At 39.2% G+C, this 27,346-nt stretch overlaps 1 protein-coding gene across 1 annotated transcript in view; it reads left to right on the top strand.

Annotated features, from left to right (window-relative positions):
• LOC107197615 (fidgetin) overlaps window positions 1–10,532 on the top strand; it is a 33,919-nt gene extending 23,387 nt beyond the window's left edge. Inside the window, exon 3 of the mRNA XM_022673475.2 lies at window positions 8,631–10,532. Coding sequence (XP_022529196.2) covers window positions 8,631–9,820 — 1,190 coding nt within the window. The 3' untranslated portion in view covers window positions 9,821–10,532. The remainder of the gene's footprint in view (window positions 1–8,630) is intronic.
• Window positions 10,533–27,346: the final 16,814 nt, after the last annotated feature.

Below are 27,346 nucleotides of genomic sequence, written 5' to 3' on the forward strand. Positions count from 1 at the left end.
AAGAAAGAAACAAAACATAAACTTAATCTAAACTATTTATCCTAAACAAAAGAACAAAATAAAATCTACTACTTAAACTAACAACATAAGTACAAAAGAAGCACCCGCCTGCTAACCTAATGTATCTATACACAAAGACAGCTACATGATGGAAATGTATAAGGCGCCTTAACCTTACCTGTTGGACTCCTCAAATTGGTATAAGTTTGTATGGCACAAACAGGACTGAAAGATATTCCCTAAGGAATGACTACAAAAGCAAACACTCAAAATAAAGCATATGGCAGTGATAGTAGTAATGAAGGTGGTAGTGAAGGTAGCAGGGGAACTAGAAGCACACACAGTAGGCCCCACTTCCTGTGTGAGCTCTAGCCGCCATCTTGGTGGTGACTGCAGGTTTTTATAGCCCATGGCTCCTCCCATGAAGGTCAGGTGGACTGCAACCTGCAGAGAAACATGAAAAAAACACACACACAGAGAGGGAGAGCACACAGAACATATCCAGCACCCTAGGGCTAGACTTGCACGTAACAATGTCTCAGCTCGGTTGCGAGGATTTCTAAAATTCGAACTTAGTTTGATGAGAAAAAAAATCTCATGGAAGAGGAGCAGGAAAAGCGCAGGTCTGTGTGTGTGCGAGCGTACGTGTGCGCGCATGTGTGTGTGTGCGCGCGTGCGTGCATTCGCATGTGTGTGAGAGAGAGATACAGAGAGAAATAGAGAGAGAGAAACGAACACTCTGACCGGGTCTGAGCTGGAAGTTCAACATACTGTATCCAAAATGATATTTGCTGATGATTTATTGTGTGTCAGGAAAAGATCAAGAGATGCTGAAAGCAATAATACATTTTTTTATAGGTTTAAAGTTATACCGCTATAGTTATAAATATGTGTATTAGCATCTTAAAAAATGTTTGTTAACCCTTTGGAGTTTTTCTGCATAAATGTGTCATAAAATGTGATCTGATCTTCTTCATCTAGAACAAGCGACGTGACAAATATAAAGTGTCCAAAATAATAACACAAAAAAGGTTTACAATAATTCATGTCTTCGTTGAGAACAACCATAACTTGGTTGTATAATAAAAAAGCCTTTTAATCCGGTGCACTTTATTATATCAGTCAGGTTGTGAGGAGCAGTAAAGTCACTCTGCTGAAGTGCAGCGTTATACAGGAGTTTTAGTGAAGTTTCTCTCCAGCACCGAAGCTTGAGCAGTATTAGCATTAGCCGCTAACCGCTATTTCCACGTTCAGAGGTGAGTATATTGGACTGTAGTCTGCATGTTTACTGCATTAAAACAAGCTACATGGAACGAACCGCTAGCTCATAGCACCCTGGCTTACCGGAACACTCAGGGATTCTCAGTGTAGTGCTGTTGGGCTGCATTTACTAGCACTAACTGCTAACTGCACTGTTGAAAATATTGGAAATCTAAGCTTACTGTAAATAAACGGAAGCGCTTTACTCACCCAAATAAACAGTTTTCAGGAGAAATCAATGTAGATTAACATCCAGCACTCGTTTGACTTTAGATTAAAAGACTAAAAGTTTTTTTTTTTTTTTACAGTTTTACAGTTTTGTTTACTTAGCTTAGCTTTACTTAACTTTGTTAGCTACCCCCCACAACCACCCAGCGGCAAGACCTGCTAAATTAGAATTTCCTTATAGTGTTCCTTATAGTTTTACATCCAGCACTTGTATATTCACTCCGAAAAAAAAAGATAATTAGAGGCAAGTGTTAGCATACCTGCAGTATTGTTAGTTTGGAGGTGTGGACTAGAGCTAATTAGATTGATTTGACTGATAAAAACAACTCAAGCTTTTTGAGTTTGCTCCACACAAGAAATATATGTGTATGCCATGCTGCGCCAAAAAGAGCTTTCAGAGGATCAGAGATCAAGAAATGTTGTTCATTTACATAAAGCTGGAAAGAGTTACAAATGGAAACAGTTTGGAACTGAGGCCAAGTCAGAGCGCAGATCTCAGATGCTACAGATTGACTTGAAAAGGGCTGTACACTTGAGGCATCCAAGAAATATAACAGAGCTAAAGCAGTTCTGTAGGGAACAATAGAATAAAATTCCTCCTGAATGATGAACAGTTCTGATCCACAGATACAGGAAGTGTCTGGTTGAGGTTATGCTGCTGATTTCAAAGGTTCTCTTGCTTTTATCAATACAACTAAAGTGTTGAATGACTGTGTTTAATACAGAGTAAAAACAACAATTAAAAGAAAAAAAATATTTTGGTGCTGTTATTTTAGGCACATTATGTTTGTCAATATTCCTTGGCCTGGATAAAGATAAAATCATATTTTATGACATATTTATGCAGAAAATCAGGAAATTCCACAAGGTTAACATAGTTTTTTCCTGACACTGTGTAATATTGGTAGGGGTGGGAGAAATTTACATTTTCAGATTGATCTCAGTTCACATTGTGCTGAAACTCAAAAACAGATAAGAAAACAAAGTTATTGTCAGTCTGGAAAATGTTACTTTCTAAGTCACTTGTGATATCTATTATGGAACACATGGTGAACCTTCCCAGGAGTGGCCGACCTACTGAAATTATTCCAAAAAGGGCATAGACAACTCATCCAGGAGGTCCCAAAAGAACCCAGAACAAAAAAAAAGAAGAAACAACATTTATCCTAGATTTTTCTATTAATCATTTGATTAATTGAAATTACTATGCTTTTTCAGGTAAATAGAAATAGTGTTAAAGAGCCTGTTAAATAGCAGGATTTTATGGATTATTACAGACACTTTACTTTAAAAGTACCAAGTAGTCATGCAATGAGGAAAAATAAATCCTGCATAGAAGAAAAACATGCATCAAGATTATTTCGATAAGTGTTTAATAATCACATCACAAACCTCTGAATCATAATCAAATTGAATTTTAAGGTGCCTAAGGATTCCCACCCCTAAATATCAGATATCGACATCGGACCAGAACTCCCACATCAGTGAATCCCTATATCTGACAGTGGTTCATTACATTATTAAAGAAAAAGTATAATTAATGGACCAATAAAAATAGTTCAAAAGTACCTGGAATAAATCATTTACATTTACTTGCACTAAGAGCTAATACGGTTGCTGTAAAGTTGCCTTTTTGAAGATACAAGTTGTTTGCATAAGAGCGTTAATATGTGTGACCCCTGGCGCCGAGTGGTCCAGTGGTCTAAATCAGGACATCGCTGGTTCGAATCCTGGTCATGTAGCTTGCCATCAGCAGCCAGAGTCTAAGAGAGCATCATTTGCCTTTGCTTTCTCTGGGTGAGTAGATGGCGCTCTCTCCCCCATCACTCCAAAGGGTGATGTCGCTCAGCACAAAGCGTCTATGAGCTGATGTATCTACTCGGGAACGCTGCATCAGCAGCAGTTCAAAAAGAGACGGTTGTTTACTTCACATGTGTTGCAGGAGGCATGTGCTAGTCTTCACCCTTCTGGTGTTGGGGCATCATAAATGATGCTGGATATACAGCTGAATAGGTGGGACAAGTGGCCTTGCTATATTGGGAAAAAATAGAAAACAAATGTAAAATAAATAATAAAAATAAAAACTATGACCACATGTCCTGACAAGGTATAAAAACAAATCGGTGTGTATGTATGCAAGTCTGTGCGCTGTGTCTCATCTGGTGCGGAGTTCCTCTGGGAGTGTAACGTGACCTCAGGGTGTGCGTATCGATCACAGGGATTTGTAGCTTGATAGAACTGAATGTAATTAGTGGGGTTTTTAAATTGGGATAGATAGCAGATGTAAATGCAGCTCGCTGCGTCTGAATCGATAGTTATCTGTGGAAAAGTAGAGTTTTCCTAACAAACAGTGCAGAGCGTCCGACCTCTCCAGGTCATCTCCGTCATGAATCACCAAAGACTAAATAAATGGAAACAGCAGACAAACAAATCTGTCAATATCTTAAAGTAATTATGTACAAGCCCTGTTTATCATTAAATATGGAAGAGCCCTCGCTGCGTATTTGTTAGAGCAGAGGGATTTAAATGGAGAAGCTTATTAAAGCAAAACTAAGAAAATAATAAATTAAACAGGATGGCAAACTTACAATACTTTACCATGAAGTCATTCTCAGGATAGGTGCCCCCTTTCTGAGGACAAAATCAGTTCACAGGATCGAACACTGTCTTGTTTTAGATTCTTCCTCCCCTCTTACTTTTCCTCCCCTCAGTCTTCCTTCCCTTCCACTCTTCCTTTCCGTCTCTCTTCCTTCCCTTCCACCCTTCTTACCATCTCACTCTTCCTCTCTGTCTTACTCTTCTTATCATCTCACTCTTCCTCTCCGTCTTACTCTTCTTACCATCTCACTCTTCCTCTCTGTCTTACTCTTCTTATCATCTCACTCTTCCTCTCCGTCTTACTCTTCTTACCATCTCACTCTTCCTCTCCGTCTTACTCTTCTTATCATCTCACTCTTCCTCTCCTCAAACTTTTCTCCCCTCTCACTCTTCCTCTCCTCTTTTCCTCCCCTCTCAGTCACCTTCCCTCCTACTTTTCTTACCATCTCACTTTTCCTACCATCTCACTTTTCCTACCATCTCACTCTTCCTCTCCGTCTTACTCTTCTTATCATCTCACTCTTCCTCTCCTCAAACTTTTCTCCCCTCTCACTCTTCCTCTCCTCTTTTCCTCCCCTCTCAGTCACCTTCCCTCCTACTTTTCTTACCATCTCACTTTTCCTACCATCTCACTTTTCCTACCATCTCACTCTTCCTACCATCTCACTCTTCCTCTCTGTCTTATTTGTATTTCCCTCCCACTCTTCCTACCAACTCACTCTTTCTCCCATATCACTTTTTCTCCCCTCTCACTCTTCCTCTCCTCTTTTCCTCCCCTCTCAGTCATCTTCCCTCCTACTTTTCTTACCATCTCACTTTTCCTACCATCTCACTCTTCCTCTCTGTCTCAATCGTATTTCCCTCCTACTCTTCCTACCAACTCACTCTCTCCCATATCACTTTTTCTCCCCTCTCACTCTTCCTCTCCTCTCTTTCTCCCCTCTTACTCTTTCTTTCCATCTCACTCTTCCTTCCTTCCCTCCCACTCTTCTTACCATCTCACTCATCCTACCATCTCACTCTTTCTCCGATATCACTTTTTCTCCCCTCTCACTCTTCCTCTCTTCTGACTTCTCCTCCACTCTCAGTCTTCCTTCCCTCTCTCTTTTTCCTCCTATTTTAGGCTTTATTTCCTCTCACCATTCCTCCCCTCTTAGTCTTTCTTCCCTCTTACCTTTCCGCTGCTCTGTCTTTCTTCCCTCTGTTTTCCTTCCCTTCTACCTTTCCTTCCTTTTTCAGTCTTCCTTCCCTCTTACTTTCCTCCCCTCTCAGTCTTCCTCTCTCTCTCTTCCATCTCACTCTTGCTTCCCTCTCACCTTTCCTCTTCCTCTCATTCGTACCTTCCCTCTTGCACTGTCTCACTTTGCAGTGTCTTCCTCTGTGGTTGTAATTTTTTTATAGTGCTTAATACCTAATTGAAGTGGCAACAGTTAATCATTGAGGTGTTTGGTCAGGTTAAACATATATTGGCCAGTTAGCTCATGTTCAGTGAATTGTGTGTTACACTTCCAAGCAATCTCTGATGTGGTTTTGTGTGTGTGTGTGTGTGCAGCCCTCAGTATGGCCTTTCTGAGCCGCAGTGTTGTCCCAACAGGCAGTGGTTCTATGGACGAGAACACTCCCATGACTGATCTAATTGGCTGAAATGGCTTCATGAAAAAGGAAATCTGTTCGGTGCTCTCTCGCCCGCTCTCGTTCTCTCTCCCCCATATGGTGTGTCGTATAAAAGCCCTTTGTATTCATGATCTGAAATCTTTTTATCTGTGTTAGAGTGTGTGTGTGTGTGTGTGTGTGAATAAGCAGAAAATGGTGGAGATACATTATGTGCTGGGGACTGGAGACAGCTGTTGTCGGCTACAGTTGCTAATGCAGAGAGCGACAATATTGATCGTTCGTTATTACAGTACCGCGAAATATTATGCTCCCTTATGGTGTGTGAGTGCGTGTGTGTGGGTGCGCATGTGTGTATGCATGTGCAGCTGTATGTGTGTGTGTGTGTGAGTGAGAAAGCGTGTGTTTGTGTAACCTGAGATTTCTTGATTACATTAAAGAGCTTTCATTTGATCCACTTGAGATGAAGCCGTCTGCTGTATCTGTGTATCAAACTTCAGTGATATCATCATTAGCAGTGTTTTTCTGCTCTATCTCTGAGTGTGTGGGTTTGAATGCGTGCGCGTGTGATGTGAGCTGCCTCCATACAAATTAGTCAAACGGCTGCTCTGCTCAACAACATCACCAAATAAATGAATAAAACATTGGAGAACTTGGTTACAGAGTTTTTTCCTCCGGAGAAAATCTATAATTATAATTTTTTTTTTGTTTGTTTGTTAGAAAACTTTTACAATTAAAAGTTAAAAGACTGATATTGTGTTCTATTCTATGTATTTCTTTTATATGTTTTATATATATATTTTGACATAGTTCAATTAAGCGTTTTTTTCTCCCCAATTTACACGCCCAATTACCCAACCCACTCATTACTCATTACATCACTTGTGATGCCCCAAAACAAAGAAGGTATAGACTAGCACATGTCTCTTCTGATAGATGGGAAGTCAGCCACCGGCTATTTTATAAGTGCTACTGATGCAGCATTGCTAAGTAGCATCACAGCGCACTCAGAGGAAAGTGCAGCGACTCGGTTCCGATACATCAGCTCACAGACGCCTAGTGCTGGCGGACATCACCTTTTGGAGTGATGTGGGGAGAGAGCGCGATCTAACCACCCAGAGAGAGCAAGGCCAATTGTGCTCTCTCAGGGCTCCGGTAGCCTAATTACTTGAATTTCTTGTCTCTTAATGTAGAGTTGGCATACAGTGCTTAGCCCTATTTGAATAATATTTTAATCCATTTTTTGGCAAAAACTACTCTAATAAGTAAAGAAAATAAATACTTTAAGAAATGAAGGTCAGTCAGTCTAAAAATTTTCAAAAAATTGAAACTTTTTTAATGAAACTGTCTCTCATCAGGACGGCCCCAGGAAAGGAAGACCAAATGTGACCTGTGTGGTACAGTCTCAGAAACCACAGTTTTTTTATTTGTTTAACACTTTTAAGTTACTGCATGATTCCTTATGTGTTCCTTCATATAATGGATGACTTCAGTGTTAATTAACAATGTAGGCCCAAATAAAAAAAAGAAAAACATTGAATGAGAAGGTGTGTCCAAACTTTTAACTGGTTTCTTACATTTTATCTAATTTACTCCCTATTGTCCAAAACCAATTACCTAATCAACTTATTAGGAATCTTACTTTCACTCGTGATGCTCCCAAACTAGGAGCACACGTCTCCTCTGATACATGTGAAGTCATACTCTGCCTTTTTATCAACTGCAAGGGTAGCCAACATGCTCTGAGGAAAGCGCAGAATCCCAAGCTCCAGTACTTCAGCATACAGATGCCTGTGCTGACCAAGATTACATTAGGAGTGATGAGGGGAGAGAGCATGGCCAACTGTGCTTTTTTTCTCCAGACTCTAGCTGCTGATGGCAAGCAGCATGACTTGGGATTTTAACTGGAAATCTTTAGATCATAGTGACGGCACCTTAGTTCGTTGGACCAGTCTGATTCTAATAACGGTGTTGTACTTTCCTGCATTGGCCATCACAGAATTTAAAGGGGCGCTCACACAGTTTGTTGTTTCGTTCAATTTATAACCACTTATTTTCCGAGGGCCCCAGGTCAGATCGGGGCCTTAGGCAATTGATTGGTTCGCTTACCTTCTTGCAAAGGGCCTGTTGTACATTTATATAATAATACTTATAATGAAATTAGAATAATTAGGGAAGTGCATTTCATGTGCATCTTAAGTGGTTTCCACTTCCATAGAGTTACTAGGCTGTTGCTATATGGTCACTAGGATGAAACTGCTATGTATATTTTTAGGTGGATGCTAGTTTGTTTATAGGTGGTTGCTATTGTATTCATTTGGTTGGTTGGGGCCCAACAGTGATATCAAACCCACACTATTCTGATTAAACACCCACTGAACCAACCTTGCCCCAAGTATGGTAGAGTATGGCAATTAGCTTGTAGTAATGGGTGGGTTATTTTTGATATACAGTAAAGGCCAAAAGTTTGGACACACCTTCTCTTTTTCAATGTGTTTTCTTTATTTTCATGACTATTTACATTGTAGATTCTCACTGAAGCATCAAAACTATGAATGAACACATGTGGATTTATGTACTTAACAAAATAAAATATATTCTAGTTTCTTCAAAAAAGCCACCCTTTGCTCTGATTACTGCTTTGCACACTCTTTAGTGAGAATCTACAATGTAAATAGTCATGAAAATACAAAAAACGCATTGAATGAGAAGGTGTGTCCAAACTTTTGGCCTGTACTGTATATATTGTATATTAGGCATAATTAAGCCTAATTTAAGTCACTGCACAAATAAAATAAACAATTTCAGTTGCTATATACTGCACTCTGAATCATCTTATTATTGTGATCTTATATTACTTTATATGTATTACTTATATCTTGATTGAAAAAATCTGATTATGTGCATTGTCTTTGTTTATCTTTGACTTTTAGGCATAACAATGCAGTGGACCCCTGAGCAGCCGCAGTGGGCGGAGCAGCACTATGACATCACCTCCACCACGCGCTCACCAGCGCACAAGTTTGAAGCTTTCCGGAGTCCGAGACTGACAAGTTCATCTTCCGCCCGGGTGTACCAGCACACCTGGGCCAACGACGACATTTCTGCCCTCACTGCCTCCAACCTGCTGAAAAGGTACGCGGAGCGATACTCCATTTTGGACCTACCCTGTGAGGGTGGACTAATGAGTTACCCAGAACCTCCCCTGTCTGCAGGCGTTAATGGAACCGGTGTCATTAGCGGAGCTCCGCCCCTCCTTAATGGACGAAAACTGGAGGTGGAGCCTTGGCTGGAGGGCGTGTACCCACCACTGGGCTGCATTTCCGAGCTGGTCCCCAAAGCGCCGTTGAGCGTGTCGGACATCTCGGCAAGCGTATGTAGCTCACCTGTGGAGCCCAGCTTCTCCAGCAGCAGCTGCAGTAGTCAAACCAGCGCCCAGGAGTACAGCAGTGCTCTGTACACCGCCCCCTACCTGCAGTCTGTGGGATCTTACAACGGTCCGCTTCTCCACCCTGTTGCCTCACATCCTAATTTGGTACCAGCCTATAGTGCCAACACTTCGCCCAGCCTGCCTACTTACGGTTACCCGAATGCAGGTTTTCCATCCCAAAGCAGTCTGTCGCAGAGTTACAGCCCACCATCAGCCACACCTTTACCAACGTCCAGCATGAGTGGATACTCTTACCCAACCCCCAGTCTCGCACCAGTGGCTCCCAGTGCTTCAGATAACTCCCCCAGTTCCAGCAGCCTCGGCAAAGCTTATTACCAAGTCGGTCAGGGTGATATGCGAGCGTTTGATGAATTTGGCTTCAGTGGTACTGCAGACTCTGACAGCCAGTCCGCAAGCAGTCCCCTGTACAGACCACCAGGGGGCGAAGAAAGGCACAACAGAAATGGGTTCGACCAGTCGTCAACCAGCACTGCACCACTGCCCTTCAAACCAGCCAATCACAGCGACTCACTCAGAAGTCTCGAGTCTCTCACTGCAACTATGGGCGAGCCCACCAGTGCCGCGCCTGGACCGTGCTTCACCGCCACTTCCTGTTCAGCCGCGTTGTCTAATGCATACTCCCCGGTCTCGTCGCACACACACCTCTGCTTGGACACACACACTCCCTGCTGAGTCTGCACTGCTGTTCGTCCTCTTCCGAGGAGCAGTGGAAAAAGTATGAGCTGTGTGGATGTTTGTGGTCGGTTTTGGCTATGCGGAGGTGCAGTGGCGCCCCCTGCTGTTCTGGAGTGTGGTGCTGATGAGCAGAGCAACGGAAAAGAAAAGCGTTCTGGGGTGAAGAAATCTGGACGTGAACCCCGAACTCCCGCCCCTGCAGTGGTCCCTGCGATTAGAACGGGCTGTACAGTGAGACTCAGCTGAGCTCCTGGAGTGGAGTGACAAGACTGAGCATGCTCAGTGCTGAACAAAGATGCCAGTATGTTGCTCCCTCTTCTGGACTTCTACAAAATCCTCTCTGAAGCACAAATATACAAACACATGGTTGCCAGTTTATTAAGTAGACTTACTGTAGCTTGTACTTGTACTTTCACTCACTGTGCAATCTACAGGTGAAAACTATCATATGGGTTTGTTTAGTAGATGCAGTGCATTTACAGGCGGATTATCTGTTGTTATTATTAAAAAGGCTCTTAAACTGAAAAAAAAAACACTCCTTACATTTACATTACCTTATTTTACAGACTATAAGGTGCACCATGTTATAAGGTGCACTATCAATGAACGTCTATTTTATGGTCTATTTTCATACATAAGGTGCATTTTAAGCAACAAAAGTAAGTAAAAAGGGTGTCGCCATGTTGTTAATCCACACAGATTTCTCTCCTGAAAACAGTTTATTTGGGTGAGTAAAGGTTAGCAGCGCTTAGCGCTAGTAAATGTCGCTCGACAGCACTACACCGAGAAACCGAGTGTTCCAGTAACCCAGGGCGCTATCAGCTAGCGGCTCGTTCCATGTATCTTTCTTTAACACGATAAACACCCAGGCTACAGTCCAATAATACTCAACTCTGAACAGTGAAAGAGCTATCGCCTAGCATGGTTAGCGGCTAACGCTAATACTGCTCCAGCCTCAGTGCTGGAGAAACTTTACAGAAACTCCTGTATAATGCAGTGGAGAGGCTTTACTGCTATTTACAGCCTGACTTGTAGAATTCATACATAAGGAGCACTAGATTATAGGGCACACTAATGATTTTTGGGAAAAGGACTTTAAGTGCACCTTATAGTGCGAAAAATACGGTACTCTCGACAACAAATACACACCATAATCTGTACCAGCTAAAAAGTACAAAAGAAAACCCAACAGCTCTTTTGCTTCTTCATTTACAATGAAATTGAAATGATTTTGTTACATTAGTAAGATAAACCAAAAGCTCACTGTTGTAACAGTGCTTTGGGTTTATTAATATACTGGTCAATATCTATATAACCTGCTTTTTGTGTCGCAGCATAGTGGTTACGTTTCATACAAACATTATGTAACAGTACATTTATTTTAGTTTATTCTGAATGATCACATTCATTCAAATAAAGAGGAATGTTATTCTTAACATGAATTTGGGAGTTTTGCCATGTCCAAACTGTTGAAGTTGAATTCTTTATTTAAGTGCTTATTTAAAAGTTATATATTTTTAAGGTTTTTAATATTGTTTTGTTTTTGTTTAGCTATTTACACAAAAATATCAAGCTATTTAAACGTGTCCAAGAACTTTAGAAAATCTAAATGTATCTTCAAAACAAAAGAACATCACCATAAATAAAAGTTTAACATGCCTGTAACTCGAGGTCAACCAAATTTTTATCCAATTCCATTTTTTTCTAATATTGCCCACCCGTGTGGTGCTGCTTGCCATGACAAATGAAAGTGAAAAAAAAAATGTGATTGGGATGGAAAACATATTTTTTTTGTATTGTCTGAAGTCTTACAAATATAATAAATAGCCTACAGACTACTAAAGTATTTTTTTATGTTATAAAAGCAAAAAGGCACAGTATTCAGATAATGACCGATAAAGCTGATCCAGCTCTAAAACAAAAATACAAGCAACAAAAATCAAGATTCAAAACCAAAGCGCAGTCCAAAAGAGAAAACAAGGATTTATCAAAAACATGGCCAGACAATGGAGCAGACAAATATCACCAAAGAATGCTCAGGATGCAACAGAGAAAGTTGGCAATACTTTGCAAAGTGTGATAGAAACTTCCAGAAGGTCAGACATCATTGCAGCACTCCACCAATCTGGGCGTAAACCAAAATGTACATCTTAATTTCATCAGACCTGAGAATCTTATTTGTCACAGTAGGAAATTCAATAAAAATGTTTGCATATTTTGCTGTAATTAATTATTTTTTTTTCTTTTAAATACTGACAAATTTAATTTGTAAAGTTAAATAAAAGTATCAGTATAAGATCATCACAATGGGATTTTATTTATATTCAAATATGTTTTAAACACAGACTGAGTGACAGGGAGGGGAGAATGCAGAAATAATCAATATTTAGTTCATATTTTAATATACATAAAATTAAATTGAAGCCATATTGAGAACATAGACACCCACAGCAGATCAGATTCCAAACAGCAAAAATCACTCGAGCCATTTCCGGGCAAAATACCACACGCTGAGTGGCATGAGCCTGACTCCGGTTTGAATCAAGGTCTGATTCTTGCCCAAATACTTGACTCGCATCTTGGCCAACACCCAGATTTCCCAAATACAATATGACAACTGGCACAATCTGCATGTGCCAAATCTCTTGCTTTTTTTCTTTGAATTTTTCAATAGTGAAAAAAAAACAGTATCAATATTTAGTTCATATTTTAATATACATAAAAGTAGTATGTAAAAAAAAGTACAGCAGGACTTCATTAAGTCAGGATAAGTCGACTAAAGAGCACCAATGAATAGGTAAGATAGGGAAACTGCAAACAATTGCAGTATTGCAAATTAAATATATGAATTTCAGCTGTTGCTAAAAGGACTTTGGGGCCAAAACGGGTTAAATGATTAATGTGTTATTTTTTAACACACAGGTTCCCAAAATAGGGATTTTGTGTAGTGTTTTTACTGGGGAGATGCTTCTGTCCGGTCAAGCTGCCATAAAGGTCAGACTAGTGAAATACTACAATGATGATTGACCTCCTGGGAGTTTCTCTTATATGCACACAGGATCTTTGGAGTTCTTGATCATCTTTCTTACTGAAACCATTCTTTTCTAATCACTTAGTTTGATGGTGGAGCTCTATGAAGAGTCCTGTTTGTTTTTAAATTATGAAGCTGCTATGTTTTTGTATATTCTTCAGATCTGATCTCCACACAGATCTGTCTCTGAGATCTACAGCCACTCTGAACTCTTCGCGAATCAATCATAATGTCAAACAAATGAACAGGATAAACGCATTGAATATATGTTTGTTGTATGTGTTAAAATGCCCTTACAGGTACAAGACAGGTGTACCTAATAAACTGGCAATTCAGTGTGTACTGGGTGTGAAGTGGGACCGTGAAGGCCCTACCTACAGAACCTCTGGGTTCTACATCAAGAAAAAAGAAACGGATGGACAGATCAGCACACACTCATGAGAGGATATTGAATAGTGGAGAATGGCAAAGTCTGAGAAGTGAAGAAGAAATAAAGTGATTGGTACAGATTATACTGTAGCTTCTACTGAAGCTGGGGGGCAGTGAGGAGCACATGATCAGATGCAGTTTATCCATTACAGTCCTGGAGTGACCATGAACTGCGCCGTTTACACAGATAGCAAAAATCACTCTGGCCATTTTGAGGCAGACTACCACACATGCCAAACCTGACTAACAGTGACCCGACTCCGGGTTTAAATCTAGGCCAAATTCTAGTCCAAATGCTTGTTCACATCTGGGCCAGGTGTTGCATGTTTGCCGAGTATAATGTGGGTATTGTCCCGAGCTGCTTTTTGCTAATACTTTCTTTGTAGAAAAAAAAGAATCGACCAAAGTCTCTTGAGCCAACTCTCCAGTTTAAACCATATTCAGCCCAATTTCACCTGCCGAATGCCGAGTCTCAGTCACTGCTGCCATACATCAGTAAAGCTTGGGCGTGGCCGAAACAAAAAAAATATTTAAAAATATTTTTTTGTAAATTGTATATTATAACACTGAACATTTTTAACATCCCAGCAGACATACCATCAAAGCACAATGCAGTGTTTCTGCTACACAGCTATGTTTTGCAGTGGTGGCCCGCTGATGCTGCTTCAGAACTTAAAAGGAGAATTCTGGGGCGCTGACATTTAAAAGAACTTTGAAGGTGCTTAGATAGTTTATTAAAAACACTGTTTATACCCACAGTAGTTTGAACAAGTTCTCTGGGAGCCACCATCTTGAAATTAATTAATGATTGAAACAAGTCGACTGATGAGCATGAGCAACAAGGGGGAGGTAGGGGAACAGAGTGCATAAATAAATGTATAAATTCCAGCTATTGCTGAAAATATTTCTATAAAAATGGATTTCAATAGAATTAATTAATCTGCATATCACCGTAGAGATGGTGATTTCTAAAAATAGCAATTTCTTGGCATGGAAAAGGCTATGCCCCTATCACTTGCACTATAAGTCTGTTGGGAGCATCTGCTTAAAGCACTGTATTTCAGAATGCTAGGGGTGAATGGAGGTGGGCTATCCAACAAAAGTTTGTACTCATTATCATGTTTTACTAAACCCCAAGTCCATTTCACACCAGATTTCTCCTTTCTCCTTGAAACACATGCGGCAAAGTGCTCCACAGCATTCTGACAGCACTGCATTAAATTAAAGCCATACTGAGACCATAGACACCCACAGCAGATCAGATTTCAAACAGCAAAAATCACTCGGGTCATTTGAGGGCAAAATACCACACGCTGAGTGGCATGAGCCGGTTTGAATCTAGGTCTGATTCTAGCCCAAATGCTTGACTCGCATCTTGGCCAACACCAACGCCAAATACAATATGACAACTGGCACAATCTGCATGTGCCAAATCTCTTGCTTTTTTTCTTTGAATTTTTCAATAGTGAAAAAATAGCTAAATTTTATGAAAATGTGTAAAAAAAAATACATGTTCGGTATTTGTGTTTTGGCCAAGCATTTCATTTTGTTCAGTTTTAGCCAAGCTCGATCTCAGCTGATGTATGGCAGCATTGACATCCCACCAAATGTAAAATGACAATCGCCTCAAGCCACGTGTGCCAAATCCCAAGCTGCTGAGTATAGTATGGGAATCGGTCGGAGACGCATGTCTCAAATCTCCAATTGCTAAGTATAATATGGCAATCAGGCTGAGCTGCATGTGCCAGCACCCCGACTGCTGAATATACTATGTCAGTTGGGCTGGTGCTCCATGCGCCAGAACCCCGGTTCCTGAGTATAATATGGCAATCGGGCTGGTGCTGCATGCGCCGGCACCCCGGTTGCTCAGGATACTTTTGCAGTTGGGCTGGTGCTGCATGCCCCGGCACCCCGGTTGCTAAGCATAATAAGCCACTCGGGCTGAGCCACTTTTGGCCAAATCTTGGTTGTCAAATTACCACATCATCTGAGCTTGGGCAGATTCTTAATGCTATCTGGGATGAGACTTGCAAACACTGCAGTGCAATTTAGATTTAATTGTTCAGTCTAAATTTTTTGTGTTTTCACTAATTTATTGCCATTTTTATCCAAATATTTCAAGTGCTGAACATTCCTAGTTAACACAGCAGTTTTAACTCACATGTCAGGGGCTGATGTAAGACTGTAGAGTTAAATCAGTTGTGTTTAGTCGAGCTATGTTAAACGATGCGCTGCATGAGTCTCCAAGGTGTAGTGATGGACTAAAAGCATCCTTGATCATGCTCCCAGCCTGCCGAGTGCATCTACTCAATCTACTGGATGTGTGTGTGTGTGTGTGAGTGTCTGTGTATGATGTTTTGTGTGGGTCATTAACTCTAAAATCAGATTCACTGTTGCCACAGGAGACATGACATCCTCTAACCACTCAGATAGCTACATAATTCCCTCAAATGTGTGTGTGTGGCGTGTGCGTATGTGTGTGTTGTGGTGTGTGATTGTGTGTGTCAGAGAGAAAGAGAGAGAGAGAACCTCAGGAAAGTATAATTGTAAATTTGTACAGTGCCTCAGATTGTTGTGGTGAGGGTCCGTCCGCTAGTGTTTCGTTAAGGCTTTGTGTATATCTAAAAATAGTACCACATTTATGTACCTCAAGCAAGTAGTGCAAATGGAGCTGTTTCATTGAATGTACAAAGATATTATAGAGTTGCTACAAAAATGACAAGTGTTTGCTTCCTTATTTATCTGACACACTCCCCCGATTTGCTCTGATAATGTTCAAAACACTGACAGTCACAGTAAATAAAATTTGCTGTTTTTTTACTGCAGGTTTGAACAGTTCTGAGGATGAAGGGAACCCGTTCTGGTGACTTTTCCACACTATCATACAAGTTCAGCACAGAACGTTTAAAAACCAGGCTGGGCCCAGTTTTATTAGCATGGTCAGCTACAAAACCGCTCTGTGGGAGGGCTTATGAAGTGAGGGACATGTCTATTGGCTAGCCTGGCTAAGTTTTCTATTTTGAATGAGACTGGACAGATCTGATAACTGGGTTGTCAGTAACTGAGTAACTGAGTAATTGGTCTATCGGATCTGCACCACAAAAAGGTATTTTAATAGCCATTGACCCTACTGTGAAAATATTAGGCAGCCAATATAACATATACAGTATACCACTCTGAAGTTAGAAAAAACTTGAACATATTAGGCACCATAATGCCTAATGCCAGGCGTGGGCTGGGGGGGTGGAATTGTTGAGGAATCGTTAATGAGTCCGGGTGGTGATCCTGCTCTCCAAACCATCACTGATCATCAGTACATTTTACATTTCATTTACACAGTTCAAGCTGCTTGAGGTCTAGTGTGAAGTTTCAATCACACAATCAGTGATGGTTTGGAGAGTCATGTCATCTGCTGGTGTTGATCCACTGTGTTTTATTATCAAGTCCAAAATCAGTGCAGTTTTTTCCCACAAAATCTTACCGCACTTCATGCTTCCCTCTGCTGACAACTTTTGTGGAGATGCAGATTTCATTTTCCAGCAGGATTTGCACACTTCCAAAAGTACCAGTTGGTCTTATATAATATTAACCTTTTCTGAGGAACTGATTTTTGGGTTTTCATCAACAATATAATATATAACTACTTAAAATAGATCACCCTGTGTGTAACACATCTATATAATATATAAGTTTCACCAAAGAATGTAACCTTTGACTTTAGTGACATCACAACTTTTATACTTTTTGTTTTTTTCAAGATACTGCATGTTCAGCAATTAATAGTTCAACTATATTACTATGATATTAATAATATATAATATATATAATATATTACTTTTATCGGTTAAAGCTTAAGCTCTGCACCCTGTCATTGTGGGGACACATGGATGATGAGAAATAAGCAGTAAAAACTGTAAAGTGATTAAGCTGGAAAATATATTATGATATATGATATTGATGTAGTCTGAAGTCCTATAGACATAATAAATAGTCAAATAGGCACAGTATTCTGATAACAACACATTAGTCCTGTGGGTAGGTGCCTCTATTACAGTAGTATTTTCAGCACCTGATGTTTTTTAGTTATTGTATGAAGAGAACGCTGTCCCTACTAATCGACTGTATGCGGCTGATCTGACAGATTGAGGCAGGGAATGATGGAGTAATCCTTTAAAGGTGTTCACGTCCTTATTACACACTTATACTGTCACTCCGTCTCTCAGCAGCTCAGTGACAGTAATGGAGGAGGATACCCTGGCCGTTTAATGAGTTTTGTCATTTGTCAGTGTTGTTAATGGGAATGCAATATTTCTGGGCTTTATGTTTTCGCAGGAGTTTGATGGATTCATTGTGGAGCTGATGGTGTGAATGTGGGAGGAGGAGTCGCTCAGATCACTCACTGCAGAAATCGGTGCTTTCATTCAGCTCCAATTATTTCCACACCTTCTCCGGTTCTTGCTTTCATTTTCTTTCACCTTTTCCATTTTTTTCATGTTTGAGTCTGTATGTTCTGGGCAGTTAGAGATCTCTCTGGTGAGAATGTATAATAGGGCTGCAACAATTAGTCGACATAGGCGACAAATTAAAATTTCCTAATTTCTTTGTAGAGCTACTTTTAATTTGTAAAAATAAAAGCCATAGCCAATTCACATTCTGTAATAAACTATGATACATAGCCTTACATTACAGTCCCTTCTAAAAGTACTGAAACAGGGAGGCGAATTCCTTATTTCTGCTGTAGACTGAAAACATCTGGGTTTGACGTTAAAAAAATAATATGAGACAAAAAATCAACATTGCAGCTTTAATTTCCAGTTATCCCCCCCCCCCATTTTTCTTGCCAGCAAAGATAACGGAACATGTGACTGTCAGGTGTGTTTTTTTGCCCAGGTTCTGTTACATCAATTATTTAAACCAAAAATAGTGCTGAATGTCTAAGTGCTCAGTTTCTGGTTTGGGTTTTATCTGTGCAGGCTGTGCATTTATAGTTAGAGGAGTAACCAACATTAAAACCAGACAGCTGTCTATGGGTGAAAAAGAAGCAGCTGTGAAGCTGAAAGAAGATGGAAAATCAATGAGAGCCATTGAACAAATTTTGGTAAAAGCCAGAACAGCTGTTTGGAATATCCTGAAGAAGAAAGTCATCACTGGTGTACTAAGTAACAGAGGCTAAACAGGTAGACCAAGGGAAACCACAGTAGAAGATGAAAGAGAAGTGTGTGCTGTGATTAAAGACCCTAAAATAACTTTTAGCGACATGAGCCACAACCTCCAGAGGGAAGGAGAGAAGGTATCACAATCTAATGTTCACAGAAGATTTCAGATTTCATGCACAAATATATGTAGGCTTTAACAGAAGATGCAAACCACTAATTAGCAAGAATATTAGGAAGGCCAGGCTGGAATTTGTCAAAAAATACAGAGATAACCCTCAGAAGGTTTTATGGACTGATGAAACAAAGTTTAATCTTTACCAATGTGATGGAAAGACTTACATTTGGAGAAGGAAAGGAATCACTTATGATCCTAAACATACCAGCTCATCTGTGAAACACAGTAGAGGTAGTGTCATGATTTGGGCTGCCATGGCTTCTTCGGAGACAAGCTTATTAACCTTCATTGATGATGTCACGCTTGTGCAGTATTGCAATGAACTCAGAAGTGTACAGAAACATTTTGGTTTTCAGTTTAAAGAAAGATGCAACTAAACAAATTTGTAAATCCTTCATTATGCAGCAAGAAAATGACCCAAAAACACATCATTCAGGGTTCATCAGGGGCAAGAAGTGGAAGGTTTTAGACTGGCCTAGTCAATGGCCAGACATAAACCTTATAGAGCATGCATTTTACCAGCTACAGAGGAGACTGAAGGGAGTAACCCCCCAAAACAAACACCAACTGAAAGAGGCTGCCTGGAAAAGCATCTCATAAGAAGAAGGCAAACGTGGGTCACAAGCTTGATGCAGTTATTGCAAGCAAAGTATTTATAACAACATATTAAGTCTGATTTATTTTATTCGTTTTTAATACTGTTCCAGTACTTTTGCTTACAAGAAAATTGGGAGGGTTCAGACAAAAAGTGCTATTTTCTTATCTGTGTATCAGATCCAGATGTAAATAACTGGAAATAAAAGCTAAAATGTTGATCTTATGTTTCATATCTTTTAATATCAAACCCAAATGTCTTCAGCCTATGGCAAAAATAAGGGGATTGGCTTCACTGTTAAAATACCTTTGGAGAATAGTGTGTATAGACTTCTGCAGCTTACTATCCTGCAACTTAATGCTTAATTCTGAGTTACAGTACCAATCAAAAATGTGGACACCTTCTCATTTAATGTTTTCATTATTATTTTTCTCCCTACATTGTAAATTAATGCTGTCATTCCGATTACAAAGGAACACATAAGGAATCATAAGGAAGTAAATTAAAAGTGTTAAACCAAAATACTAAATTTTACTATGGGCTTATTTTTGTGGCTCTTATCTGGAGTGCTGTTAACTTGCAGTTTCTAAAGCTGTTAACTCTAATAAACGTATCCTGTGTAATAAAGGTAACCCATGGTCTTCCTTTCTAAGGGTGTTCCTGATGAGAGCCAGTTTTATCATAAAGTTTTGGGACAGTGAAACAGAAGTCCTGCCTATAGGAATTGCATGGCATTGCAGGAATAATCTGACTAATCGACTATTTAAAAAAGTATCGTCCTTCAAGTAGTAGACCACCAAAATATTATTAGTTGCAAACCTATTGTGCAAAAGTACTTTTAAAACATGCATTGTTTTGCATTGTCCTTTCAAAGCAGATGAATCTGCCGATTTTAGAGCGTTTTTCCCTTTACCCTGCCATGACTCTTCAGTTAAAATTCTGCACTTATTCGGTTTAATAATGTGTGAATCAGCAGAGTAAGACTGAATTTATACTGATCTGATACCTCCATGTTTGTAGTAGGTTTTGTATAAGCACCATTAGCAGTGCCGTAGATGATATCAAGCCAGACAAACTCCCAGAAAGACCTACCAGACCACTCTATTTATACAATGAATATATAAGGCTCTTAGGGATCGTTGCAGAAACACACTGACACCATTTATTAGAATGTTTTTTTCTCCTCTTCACTCAGGAACACTACTGCTTTCAATTTAAAAGAAGAAAAAAAACATACTGCTGCTTTAAGACGACATCTTGTTCTTTCCTTCTTTCTTTCTTTTTTCTTCACCTCCTCTCTTTATCTTTCTGTCTGCACAACAATTAAAGTGTGCAAAGTGATAATCCTCCATAAGTACCCTTAAATGGACAGCCTATGCAAATGAGGGGGAAAAATGCACAAAGCCAGAAGAAGGAAAAGAAAAACATGAATAAATTATGCAAATAACAAAGAGGATTTGACCATTTGAAAGCATAATGTCTCTGTAATAAGCCCACTGTTTCTTTTTCATTTTACTATGCGGTTATTAGTGACTGTCTCTCTCTCTCACTCTATTTCTCTCTCTCTCTCTCTCTGATGGGTTTGACATGGGGTGAATGAGTAAATGCCAGAGCTTTGCAGGAGCGTTCCTGGACGATGGTACATTTGCAGAGTAATTATGCGATGCACAGTATAGGAATGCCATTTAATTAGTCTGTGTGTGTGTGTGTGTGTGTGTGTACATAGTGAACTCGACTCACAGAGGATACACATTTAGGTGTGAATTATACCAAACTGTTTCAAACAGACTTTTTAGCAATTCACACAGGAATGCATATATGCTACAGAGTAACTGTCAGTATAAGTCTATGCCCCAATCCTTTTTTATTATTTATTTATTTTAAATTTTATTCCTTTTTTGGAAGGCAAATTACTGGAAGGCCACCCACTCTCTTACGACACCAAAGACACACCGATACGCACTTAATCAAGCTGCGTGATGTGCAATTGACCTGTTTTTAGAGCACTAAAATAGGGCCCTTAGACTTAAATCAGATAGAGTACAGGTGTGTTACTTTCATTTGAAACTTATTTTCAGCAGATAAGAAGATAAAACTGCCTCCGTCCCCCTAAAAAGGGCTAGCGACGCTTCTGATTATTGTCATTCCAAATACAAGTCCAGAACCATGGTGGAACCTGGAACATACAGTACAATATAGACAACATAAAGTGCAGACATGCAGCAAATTGTACAACATAGAACTGGAACACTAAAATAAATACAGTAAATACAATAAATATAGCACGCAATGAGACTTCAAGATGAATTTAACAGACAGTGCAGTACTGACATACTACAGCCTTAATGGGTGTGGTGTGGATAAGGTGCAGAGATATGTAACAGGCTATAACATATAAGTCATACATTTTCACAGCAGTTACTGAGATAGAGAACATAGGACATAGGACTTAGTATGTTCTCTACCTCAGTAACTGCTGTGCTCATGCTGGGGGAGGGGGTCGTATTTTAGTCAGGGGGTGCTGCATGGCGTGCACACGTAACAGAAATTATTATTAGGGATAATCACATTCAAATACAAAGTAATAATTTTGAGAGCTTGATGTTTATAATTTAAAAATAAAAAATACTAAAAACACAACCTGTTTTTTTTTTTTTGTCGATTTTTAGTTTACTACATAATTTGAACAGACAAACTGTCCATTACACTGTGCCAAAATTTCTTGGTGAACGGACCAATAGAAACTCTTCAAAATGACCTGAAATAAACTATTTTTACATTGACTTCCATTGAAAGTTTACAAGGTTTTTTCTCTTTCCTGTAAAGTTGCAGTTTTGGAGATTTTTTTTTGGAGTTTTTTTTTATTGGACAGCGGCGATATATACTATTTTAAATTTATTAATTCTATTATAGTTTATTATCTTATTTTTTTGTTAATAACTCTTTATTTACGTTTGGGGAAGAAGGTGATTATAACAATAGAGAACAAAACAGAAAAGGGCAGTGAAATAATACATTACATAAGATTCCTGATAAGACCAATAACTGAGGGCCAGTTTCTTATTGTTTTCTATGATGCACCGAGGAATCTAGCACAGGATTTGTCATGAATTGCAATATATAGTACATTCCACATTCCGGCATCACATAACGGAAGAGCAGGATTAAACCAAGCTTGGAGAATTGTCTTTTTTGCTGCTGTTAAAGCACCTAAAAGAAGTCTGGGATGAGGAAGCTGGAGCTGCAGTATAGAGTCATCGATGAAAAGAAAGAGTGTTGGGGAAGAAGAAACGGGAAGGTCTAGAGCTGTTAGCACAGAAGCTACTTTACACCAGAACTTATAAATAACGGGACATTCCCAGAACATATGCATTACTGTGCCGATTGATGATTTGATTATTAGCACAGAGGAGAGAGTGAGGATTAGGTGCAAGCTTCATTTGGTATCTTTTTAGAGGTGTGGTGTAAATTCTATGAATTAACTTTTAAAGTGTTCCCAACTGATGTGCAAGATTCTTTCACGAAGAAAACATGTTGTCTCAAATCCTGTTACAGTTAGGTGGATTGTTTAGCTGCAGCTCCCTCTCCCAAGTTGCAGATACAGCAGGCTTCTGTGGGATTTGGAAGCACAGGAGATTATACAGATTAGATACCGTCCGGCTGCCTCAGAGATTCTGATCTTATTTTAATGTAGTTTTATTATATTTTGTCTCTTTTCTCCTTAACATACATAAAAATCCAATAACAGATCAATAGCTAGCTAGATAATATTCCCATTCTGAAAAAAAAAAAAAAAAAAAACATACCGAATAGCTAACTGTAGCTCCCTGAGGAATTAGTAGAGGACTCCAATAAATAATTGCCCCCTCTTTGAGGAGAAAGAATGGCCTAAATGTAACTAGGAGCTCCACTTCACCTTATATTCCCTTATATATGTTGCATAAATAAATAAATAAATAAATACATTCATATTTATCAAATCTGAAGTGTCTTGGTTTGCCTTACAGAACATCAAAGCCTCCAACTGAAGTCTTAGTTCATTCTTTTCTTACAAGTGAGTACACACACGTTCTCTCTCACACACACTCGCTCTCACACACACGCTCTCTCTCTCTCTCTCACACACACACACACACACACTACACCAGCCAACCAGCCATTAGTTGTCACTATTCAGTGAATGCTCTGTAATTGGAATCAGCATGTTTTGGTATTTGTTTTTGACCTCTAGTTTGTTTTCTTTCTCATGTCTTTAAAAGCTTCTGTAGGTGCAGCTGAGAATGCTCTGAATTCATCAGAAACACCTTAAAAACAGCAGCATCTTCTCAGCATAACCAACAAGACCCCAGAACGGTCCACCACCAGAAACATCTATGATACAAGAGCATGCACTGGGTCAAAAACTGACCACATGTCATGGGACAGCAGTCTGTAAATTCATCATGAGGCATTACATCATGGGACAACTTGGGAACAGCCACACCTATACAAGTTTTAAGGTGTTATCTTGTGATTACAGTTTTTACAGTTGCTAATATGCTTTTGTCCAATCTGTATCCACATTTTTTTTAATTCTGAATACGCTTAAATCAACGTCTGTCTTTTGTGGACTATACTGTTCATACAATTCATGTTGCTATCACACAATAAACATGCTTAACCTTAGAAAGCTAACGCCGGTTTGTGTGTTTAAATCAGGCCCTTACATGTCCCAGCAATAGGTGGACCAAAGACCAACTTCCAAGGAACATTATTATTTTTGTTAGGACATTACCTGTTAAGGATTACCTGATTTTCTAATACTTTTTCTGTTTTTTTTTTTCAGGGTCATTCATGGTACCTTTTTTATTTTATGTGATGTTGTATGTTGTAAAATTAAAGAAGTGTTCCAAAACTTGTCATACAGTGTGATGCCGTTACTAATTTTAACGTTAGTGTTCTAGGGTTAAATTTTATTATTAAACAAGATTACTCACTAACACAATTCTGGATCTTTCTGAGCTTATTTACAATTGCTATAACTACAACTACTGCTACTACTACAATTGATATAACTATATGCTTCTGCAACAACAGCAGATGTAAATATACAACCCCTGGCAAAAAGTATGGAATCACCAGTCTTGGATGAGCACTCCTTCAGACATTTCATTCTGTAAAACAAACTCTGATCAAAAACATGATACAATAATAAGGTCATTCCAAAGTGCAACTTGTTGACTTTCAGGAACACTCAAAGAAATGAAGAAAAAACATTGTGGAAGTCAGTGAATGTTACTTTTATTGACCAACCACAGGGAAAAAAATATGGAATCACTCAATTCTGAGGAAAAAAGTATGGAATCATGAAAAACAGATAAACAAAAGATGATTCAAAATACATCACTAGTATTTAGTTGCACCACCTTTGGCTTTTATAATGGCTTTCAGTCTCTGAGGCATGGACTTGATGAGTGACAAACAGTATTCTGCATCAATTTGGTGCCAACTCTCTTTGATAGCAGTTGCCAGATCAGCTTTGCAGGTCGGAGCCTTCTTGTGGACCATTTTTTTCAATTTCCACCACAGGTTTTCAATTGGGTTGAGATCTGGACTATTTGCAGGCCATGACATCGACTGAATGTGTCTTTCTCCAAGGAATGCCTTCACTGTTTTTGCCCTATGGCACGATGCATTGTCATCTTGGAAAATTATTTCATTATCTCCAAACATCTGTTCAATTGAAGGGATGAGAAAACTGTCCAAAATGTCAATGTAAACTTGTGCATTGATAGAAGAATTAACCACAGTCATTTCCCCAGTGCCTTTGCCTGACATGCAGCCCCATATCATCAAGGACTGTGGAAATTTGGTTGTTTTCTTCAGGCAGGCCTCTTCATAAATCTCACTGGAACGGCACCAAACAAAAGTTCCAGCATCATCACCTTGTCCAATGCAGATTCTTGACTCATCACTGAAGATAACTTTCATCCAGTCATCCACAGTCCATGATTGCCTCTCCTTAGCCCACTGCAGTCTTGTTCTTTTATGTTTAGGTGTCAATGATGGTTTTCTTTTAGTTTTCCTGTATTGAAATCCCATTTCCTTTAGACGATTTCTTACGGTTCTGTCACATACATTGGCTCCACCTTCTTCCCATTTATGCTTCATCTGTTTAGTTGTACTTTTTCGGTTTTCAAGACAAATGGCCTTAAGTTGCTTGTCTTGACGCTTTGATGTCTTTCTCGGTCTACCAGTACGCTTGGCTTTAACAACCATTCCATGCTGTTTGTATTTGGTCCATATCTTGGATACAGCTGACTGTGAACAGCCCACATCTTTAGCAACCATGCGTGAAGAGTTACCTTCTTCAAGAAGTTTCACAATCCTCTCTTTTTTTTCAAGAGACATTTCTCTTGTTGGAGCCATGGTTCTTGCCACTCTAATTCGTCCAGCAGCCCTCCAAGGTGTCATGACTGCAGGTGTTTTTAACTGCAGACTAACGAGCAGATCTAATCTGAGGCAGGTGTCCATTTAGGGAAAGGAAATTGACTGGGTGTGTCCTTATTTTCTACCTTCAATTTGAGTGATTCCATACTTTTTTCCTCAGAATTGAGTGATTCCATATTTTTTTCCCTGTGGTTGGTCAATAAAAGTAACATTCACTGACTTCCACAATGTTTTTTCTTCATTTCTTTGAGTGTTCCTGAAAGCCAACAAGTTGCACTTTGGAATGACCTTATTATTGTATCATGTTTTTGATCTGAGTTTGTTTTACAGAATGAAATGTCTGAAGGAGTGCTCATCCAAGACTGGTGATTCCATACTTTTTGCCAGGGGTTGTATTATAGTTAATACACTATTTTAAGATTACAGATTATTAATGATAAATAAAAGGCTTAATTATAATAAGCCAACCCCAGCTGGATCTAGATGTTAGCATTAGACATAATGCTATCAGCGACATGGACTGAGTGTGGCCAGTGTAGCTATTGGAGCACACAGAGAGAGAAAATATGTCTGGATGGGGGGAAATTAATAGTCAAGGAAGAAGGACAAGGGAGCGGAAGAGTTGGGTCAGGATAAAAGAAAGGAACAAAAGTGTAAAAAGCTTTTGTGCAGAAAATCAACTATTCGGTTCATTGTATGAGGTGGGTATGTTGCTGTATTTAAAGTTTAAAAAAAGTATCTAAAGTACTGGTAAACGCTTCTTAGCAGTAGGAGTAGAAAGTACAGATAATTGAGGGGAAATGTCTACTTAAGTACGTAACAAAGTATTTGTTCTTTATTTGACACTTCTGGAAAGAAATAGTTCTGCCAGGATAAAAGTGAAGGAGAGGAGTAAGAATGTGTGGCGGTGTTCAAATAAGAGTAAGGATTATTATTGTATTTGTGTATTTTAATTTTGCACGTATAGGTTTGCACATATTATTATGTTTATAATGACATTTTTGTAGAGTTTGGCAACAATTTCATTTTCCTGTTTTTTTTTACTGAATGACTGTAACAGACTATTTTGTGTCCACACTATAGTTCTATATAATAAATATCACTCAATTACTTGATGTGATGCTGTTCCTGTAATGTCACTAGCTTTTATTATTTTGACAGTGGTTGCACAGTGATTGACTATACTTACCTCTCGAACAGAGAACATGCGTTAGTGTTTTAAAAAGAATTAGTTGATGTGGATCCAGGTTTTTGTGTTGTGACAACAAAATGTGCTTTTGTGCAGGAAATCAACAATTCTGTAAATTGTATGAGGTGGGTGAGTTGCTGTATTTAGAGTTTAGAAAATGTGTCTGAAGTACTGTGTGATAACTTAGGCTACCCCATCCTATCACCAGTACATCAAAGACATTTCTATCTTTAACACACACAGCAAAAACACCAGTGTTGAATTTAAAGAGTTACCTACTTCAGAGTTGTGTAGGTTTGATTTCAGAGTTGCTCTACATGTTCTCTGCACTGGTAATGTTAAAATCTGACTGAAGTGGTTGTTAAAGGTTAGTGTTGTTAGTAAATATTTCTCTCTCAGAGTTTAATTAGTTTAGGCTTCTCCCACACTCTGCCACAGCCTGACAGAAGGAGTGGGAAGCCATTTTCTTGTGTGGTTTAAAGCCCAATAAGGTAATAAAATCATTTGATAGAATATTCT

The sequence above is a fragment of the Astyanax mexicanus genome, chromosome 5, assembly GCF_023375975.1.
Source record: "Astyanax mexicanus isolate ESR-SI-001 chromosome 5, AstMex3_surface, whole genome shotgun sequence".
Taxonomy (NCBI): domain Eukaryota; kingdom Metazoa; phylum Chordata; class Actinopteri; order Characiformes; family Acestrorhamphidae; genus Astyanax; species Astyanax mexicanus.